Source organism: Sinocyclocheilus anshuiensis, unplaced genomic scaffold (assembly GCF_001515605.1).
Source record: "Sinocyclocheilus anshuiensis isolate Anshui unplaced genomic scaffold, SAMN03320099.WGS_v1.1 scaffold939, whole genome shotgun sequence".
Lineage (NCBI taxonomy): Eukaryota > Metazoa > Chordata > Actinopteri > Cypriniformes > Cyprinidae > Sinocyclocheilus > Sinocyclocheilus anshuiensis.
In genome coordinates, this window is record NW_015544227.1 from 907,858 (window position 1) to 915,247 (window position 7,390).

Below are 7,390 nucleotides of genomic sequence, written 5' to 3' on the forward strand. Positions count from 1 at the left end.
AATCTGAATTGACTCACATGCTGGCAGGGGGGGCAGAACCATTCCCCATCTGGTATGATCATGAGCGGAGGCCGCAGGCAGGCAGTGTGGTAGCCGCTGTCACAGGAATCACACAGGAGTATCTAGGGGAACAGAAACGAGAGGTTAAAAGCAGCACTTCTGACTGTAACTGTGAGAAGATGAAGATATTTTGCAGAAGTGTGTCACACCAGCTCGGGATGGTTGGGAAGGCCACAGTGTTTGCAGGGGTCGTCATTGGGTTCATCATCTTCTGATGAAGAGGTAGAGGAGTCAGAGCTGTTCCTCTCTTGGTTTCGGTTTCTCCTTCTCTTCCTGGTCTTCTCCACCTTGTAGTCTTCGTCACTGTCATCCTCCTCTGTCTCCTCTTCCTCACTCTCACTCTCCTCGTCAGAACATTTCTTTTTACGTCTCATGCGAGACCATGGCTGTCGTTTCCGACGTCTCCCCACCTGCTGAATGATGAGTTACATTGTGAATGATCTGCAACTATGATCAAAGAAATCTCTACCATTCAAAAGTTTGGGGTCAGTACAAATTTTTTTTTTTAAAGAAATTAATACTTTTATTCAGCAAGGACCCATTAAATTGACCAAAAGTCACAGTAAAGACATTTGTAATGCTACAAAAGATCAAAGAATCCTGAAAACAATATCTAGGCTTCCACCAAAATATTAAGCAGCACAACTGTTTTCAACATTCGTAATCATAAGAAATGTTTCTTAAGCACCTAACCATCATATATGAATGATTTTGAAGGATCATGTGACACTGAAGACTGGAGTAATGGCTGCTGAAAATTCAGCTCTGCATCACAGGAAAAAAATACATTTCAATAATACATATTAAAATAGAAAACAGCTATTTTAAATTGTAGTACTATATCACAATGTTACTGTTTTACTGGTATTTTTTCTCATGTTATGGCCAATAAATTGCACTATTATTGCACTATACTACACTATTTTACCTAAACAAATGGAAAATAAAACACTAAAAACTCAAATTAATAATTTTATTGCTACAAGTGAATTTAGTCCTCACAACATTGCAATGTACAGTATGATAAATGGATATTTATTTTGAGATTTGCTAAAGACACACTTGACTGTTATTAATCGTGTTTTAAAAGATTAACTTTAAATGAGCGTCAGAAAATGGCAAAGATATTCTAAATGTAAAAAGGTACACACACCTTTGGTTTTGTTTGGCCATCTGGCTCAGCTTTCCTTGGTTTCCTCTGTACAATATCCTCATCCTCTTTGTCTTCGTTGTCATCCTTTTCTTTCTCTAACACCGGAGTCGCCTGCTTCCGTTCTGCCCTCCTGTCCTGGATGTCTACAGCTTTAGCGGTGGGTCTGCAGATTCTCGGAGATCTCCTCAAGCACCTGCCATCAGTCACCTCAGACTCTGAATCTCCCCTCACCTCTTCTCTCTGAAGTTCTGCCTTCCGTCTATGAGCTGGGATTCTGATCTTCATGCGAATCCCTTCCTGTCTTCCCATTTCTTCTTGTTCATCACCTGTTTTATCCTCATCCTGACTTTCCTGAGCTTTCTTTGGAGGCCGCCCTGGTCTTTTACTGCTTTTCACAGCAGCATCACGTTCTTCAGAAGTTGTGTCTTGCTTAGATTGTTTGCTTGAGGTGGTGTCTTGATCTACAGGAACATCAGTTTCCTTCTTACTTGCTGTTGTAATATCACATCCCTCTTCAACAGCTGACTGAATTGTATTAGCTTTACTGATCTCTGAATTAACTTCCATTGGCTTCTCTTTGTTCCCTTCCTCTGAATCGGGTTCCTTTTCATGTTCTCTATCAGAGGAAGGTTTCTCCAAACTGTTGGATTCATTGGGTTGTTCTGTAGCTTTAACTTCCTCTGATTTTTTCACTGCAAATTCTTCAGAGCTGTTTGCAGCTTCACCCTTTTCATCCATGTCTTTTGACGTTTCCAAATTCTCATTTTTATCAGTTTCAGCTGTATCACATTTTTCCTCACTGTCTACTTTCTCTGTGGTTTTTAGTGTGCTTGGCTTATTTGTCGAATCAGAAACAGATGATTTTTCAAGATCACTTGATGCTGACTTAGGGGAGGCAGACTGCTCTCGTGCTTTGACTTGAGGGCCATCTGAATCTTCAGAAGGTTTAGAGGCAATGGACTCACTTTCTCCATTGGTTGAGAGTTTGTCTCCTTCAGACATACACTGTTTTTCAGTTTTTGAGACAATGGCAGTTAGTTCTTTTTCTGTGGTGGTGTCTGCAGAGCTGTGATGAGGTTTGGTTTCTTCAGTGTTCTCTGGCTTTTCTGTGCCAGAATGTGGTTTGATTACTTCATGGGAAGAGGACTCCTCTGTTTTAGATGACTGGAATGGCTCAGTTTCCATCGGCATGGAAGCAGTTGGATCTGGTTTTTCATGGTCTTTATATGAGTCTTTGGGAGATTTCTGACTTTCTTCTGTGAGAACTTTCTGTGACTCCTCTTTCTTGGATTGTTCATTTGGGAGGTTTTTCATTGACTCTTCTTTTGAGGTCTCTCCTTTCGAGAGATTTTTAATCGACTCTTCTTTTGCTGACTCATCTTTTGGAAGATCTTTCATCGAATCTTCTCTTGCAAAATCTTTTGATGATTCTGTGTTTGGGAGATCTCTCATTGCTTCTTTCGAGAAGTCTTCCGTTGACTTTTCAATTGATGTCTCTTCTTCTGAGAGATGTTTCATCGACTGATCTTTTGCTGGCTCATCTTTTGAGGGAATTTTCACTGACTCGTCTCTTGCAAGATCTTTTGTTGACTCTTTGTTTGGGAGATCTTTCATTGATTCTTCAGGCAGTGTTGATGTATTTACTTCAGTAGCATCCATATTGTCACTATTGGGAGATTTTTTATTGTCAGTCACTTCTTCAGAACCAGGTGTCTTTTCTGACTGTTCACTTACTGATGAGGGCTTTTCTTCTCCAGGGGTCTTTTCGTGAGATTGAGAAGTTTCAAATTTTTCCTTGTTCTCTTCTGCAATGGCAGCACAGGATTCCTCAGGCTTCTCCACTTCCATCTGCTCTTCAGCACAAGATCTGCTTTCATTTGTGTCCATCTTCTCTTCTGTCTGGTCATCCTTTCTCTCTCTGGATTTATCTGAAACAAGAGGGAGATTTTCTGACTTGTTCTCTTCTGTGCTTTCTTTTTGAAGACTCTCTGACCCTTTTTGCGTTTCACTCTCAGATGGTGTAAAGTGAGGGACATGGCCGTTGATCTTTTCAGCACTCGATCTGCTGTCATCAAAACATGTCCGTGATTCTTTCACCGGAGCGACAGGAGCATTTCGTACTCCCGTGCTGTTGCTGTCGAAGTCTTCACTTAGATTCATTTCCCGCTTTTTCAGGGGGATTTTAGCTTGATGGTCATTTTTCAAAGCTCTCTGAGTCTCTTCTAAAGTTTTTCTTTTCACGTCCTCTGTCTGTTCCGCATTTTGTGAAGGTGTTGACAAGTCCTTGGCTTTCTCCTCCTCATCCTGTGGCTCTTCTTTGATCGATCCAGTAATAACGCCAGTGCCATTTGCCGTCTCCGAATGTTTCTGCAGCTCTTCCTTCACCTTCAAGCCTTTTTCCAACAAAGCATCTGTGGTCTCTGCATCTTCTTGCTTTGCATTGTCCTTCTCCAAGATGTTTTCCTTATTTTCAGATGTGGATAAATCATTTTGTGACTTCTCATCTCTGAATTCCACTAGAAGTCAAAAATACAGAGTTACAAATACAAAACAAATCAGTAATCTGTGTTCAGTCAATACTAAATATTATTTTTTCCTTTTAGATACCTTCAGCTCCCTCTTTCTTCTTATTCTCTTCATTGTCTGGGTTTGGACTGTTACTAGATGAGCCCTCCTCCTGATCCTTCTTTACCAAAAGTGCTGGATCAATATGAGTCTTCAACAGACCAAGGATTTGAGCTAGGTCATCTCTATTTCTGAAATAGAAAATAAAGGATTTTGTTTAAAAGATGTATCTGTTATTGTCATTTGGCATTATTGTTTTTTTTCTGACAAATTAACAGCCATCCAGAACAGGGAGATAAAAAAAGTATTATTTTATGAAGAAGTGGATTTAATTCCACTGGAAATTGATGCCTACCTTTTTTATTTATTTTATTTATTTAGTTATTTATTAGCCGCTTTTATCCAAAGCGACTTACAAATGAGGACAACAAAAGCAATCAATTGTAGTATTAAAACAACTAAAAACAGATCCAAAACTAAAAGCTAAAACTTTATAAATACTATCTATACACATTTTAAAAATAAAGAGATTAAATAAAAATGACAAATGCATACAACAAAATTTCAAAACTTAACATTTAAATGAAAAACAAAAAAATAAAGCTAAAAACAATTCAAAATAGTAAAGAACAAAAGGTATAAGAGTATAATAATGATTCTAACATAACACTAAGTCAAACACCAAAAAAAACAACTACATTATATGTGTATGTAGACTATGTACAACCATACACACATACATATATACTGTATATGTACATACACATTTATAAATTCAATATATATATATTATTTAATTTCCATTTAGATTGTTGAAGTATTAAAATAACTCAAATTAAATGAAACTAAAAACTTAATAAAAGACCTATACAGACATAATAAATTCAGACATAATGTAACTAAAATTAAAATAAATAACAAATACAAATAATACAAATCAAATGACAGATGACCTACCTTACTATACACTTCCAGGATGACCCATCCAGATCATCCTGTTCTTCCACATAGACCCTCACATTATCGTCTTGATCTAGCTGGAACCAGTACATGAGGCCATCTTTGTCTCTGCCGATGGGCTGAAGACGCATTTTATCCGGGTCCTCTTCATTGATAGTGGTTTTAAACTTGACATTGTCATCAAACTGGCATTCGCACAAGTACTGTTTGAAAAACAAAACATTGTCAAGTTACATTGGGTTAATAAAAAAGAAATACATTACAAATGCAACAACAGTTTTTACGAATGAATATTAGGTTCCAGTGCAAATTAATCCAGTGGTGTGACATTACAGATTTTCCCATTTTACCTTCAGTATTCCTGTCTTACACTCCACTGTCATCTCTTGATAACCCTTCTTTTCCATCTCCCATGCCCATGTGGTGTTAAACTCCTGACAGATCTACAGAGTAATAAAGCCATCAAAAATTAAACACTGATGAGACTAATATTGACTGTCAATTGCTCACTGTGCTCATAGCTATTCACATATTCATTATGAAATGATCCATAATTCACAGCTGTTTCAATGTGATTGTTAAAAGCAGAATGTGCGGCATATGATGAGTCACTTAAAGGGGCCATATGATGTGATTTCAAGTTTTCCTTTCTCTTTGGAGTGTTGCAAGCTGTTCGTGAATAGATAAGATCCCTAAAGTTGCAAAGACTAAAGTCTCAAACCCAAAGAGATATTCTTTATAAAAGTTAAGACTCGTCCACTCCCTCCTAAAACGCCTCTTTAAACACGCCCCCACATGTCTACGTCACTGTGTGAGAAGATTTGCATAACGCCGCCCAAATGTTCACGCAAAGAAAGGAGGAGTAAATTTTTGTTGCTGCCGCCTCCATGTCGTGAAGATGCTGTGTGTTTCGTTGCGAAAGCGAAAATACTTTGTTTGGCCTTCCAAAAGAGGACAACTAGAAATCAGTGGTTAAGTTGTATTTACAACACTGTTCCAGAACAGTTCAACCCAAAATTCAGATGTGTGCAGCGCATTTTATGGAGGACTGTTTCCTGATCCTGGGAGAGTAGACTACAATGCCGGCTGTTCTGACTCACAGTCTGTAAGTATGTTTTCATATTTAAAGTCCCCATGAAATCAAAATTAAAGTTTTTTGGGTGTTAGTATCAATATGCTAGTCTTAAGGTTATCTAGAAGGCAGTGTGCTCCAAAACAGTGACAAAATTCGGATTTAGAAGATATAAGCATTCAAAGCTTGCAGTTCCGTCACTTCTGCCAAAATGGATCAACGATTTTTTGACATCACCTCGTACTTCAGCTTCTCATCAAATCTTCTGACCAATCAAATGCTCTCTAAAATCCGAAGCGCCCACCCCCTACAATATAAATAGATGCTGAAGCTGTGGCTGAGATCGGTCACTTGATCACAGTGTAGTATTTTCTGTACAGTGAATGGCACGTAGTGCACAATGTAGGCGATAGGGAACGATTCACAGTGTAAATATGCTTTCCATTGGGGCAAATGAGGTCTGGTAATCTATTAGACTGTGGCTGTCAAATGCGGTTTTACCGAGCTCAACGGCTCTGATGCGTGCAGATATAAACTAAAACGTTATTGGCTAATTTAAAAAGGGGGCGGGGCTGCTCGATATGTCCCGCCCTGTCTTGCTGTTTCAGTTGAAATTACGTCACCACATAGAATAACACTGCGTGTTTCAAGGCACTTCAGGGGACCTTTAAAGAATTTGCCACTGATGATTCAAACGCGAGTTTTGAGCAGTGTAGAGTAGCGCTTGTTGTTTGTCATTTCTCCGATCACAAATGCAGACATGGTTTTATTGATTACGCGGCGCGATGCAACGCAATGCGTAAAAAGACAGTATTAGTCATTATAATCCGTAATTATGTCCCCACTGGATGCAACAAATGCCTCGTTTGTAATGGGTTTTAATGTTTTTGCCTCAACAAGGCATCACAATATGGTAAGGGGCGTAACATTTCCGTCACACGCTTGAGGTATTCAGCCAATCACAACGCACTGGATAGCTGGCCAATCAGAGCACACCTCGCTTTTCAGACCGATGAGCAAATGTAAAAATCGACGCGTTTTAAGAAAGGCGGGGCATAGAGGAGCAACAATAATGTACAGTATGTGGAAAATAATGTGTTTTTTTAACCTTAAACCGCATAAACACATTACATTAAACCAAATACACAAAATAAAGTTATTTTTTAGCAACGTCATATGATCCCTTTAATACTTAATTCATTGTTAACACCGATTTACTCACCTTAATGAGATTCTTCTCCCATCTGTCTGCAGACACGGACTTGCCAATTTTCCTCAGTAACTTCACGTGAAGGTCCACAAGAAGTTTTGGTACTGGGCACACAGAGTTAGAAGCATAATTAGAATTTACACAGCCATAACACAATTTGTAAGGTTTTAGGTCAGTGGTTCGCAAACGGTTGTCTTTGATGAATCTCAAGTGGTCTGTAAGTCAGTTTGTGGATTAAAAAAATTACACATCATAAAATGACATTTAAATGACTGTTAATTGTTAACTGACTGATAGGGCTGCACGATAAATCTAAATGGAATCGAGATCGCGATTCGACAGAAGCTGCGATTGTCATGCGTATCTTTCA

General features: G+C 38.6%; 1 protein-coding gene across 3 annotated transcripts in view; it reads right to left on the reverse strand.

Moving 5' to 3' along the window:
- The window catches only part of LOC107697440 (remodeling and spacing factor 1-like), a 22,023-nt gene that overhangs the window by 7,589 nt on the left and 7,044 nt on the right, over positions 1-7,390 (reverse strand). For 2 of the 3 annotated variants that reach the window (XM_016498230.1, XM_016498228.1), the window contains exons 2-8: positions 7,033-7,124; positions 5,089-5,181; positions 4,736-4,941; positions 3,821-3,969; positions 1,214-3,729; positions 210-473; positions 18-122 (exon numbers count right to left, since the gene is read on the reverse strand). In XM_016498230.1, the coding sequence (XP_016353716.1) occupies positions 18-122; positions 210-473; positions 1,214-3,729; positions 3,821-3,969; positions 4,736-4,941; positions 5,089-5,181; positions 7,033-7,124 (3,425 nt within the window). The remainder of the gene's footprint in view (positions 1-17; positions 123-209; positions 474-1,213; positions 3,730-3,820; positions 3,970-4,735; positions 4,942-5,088; positions 5,182-7,032; positions 7,125-7,390) is intronic. The other variant, XM_016498229.1, reaches the window with a different exon arrangement.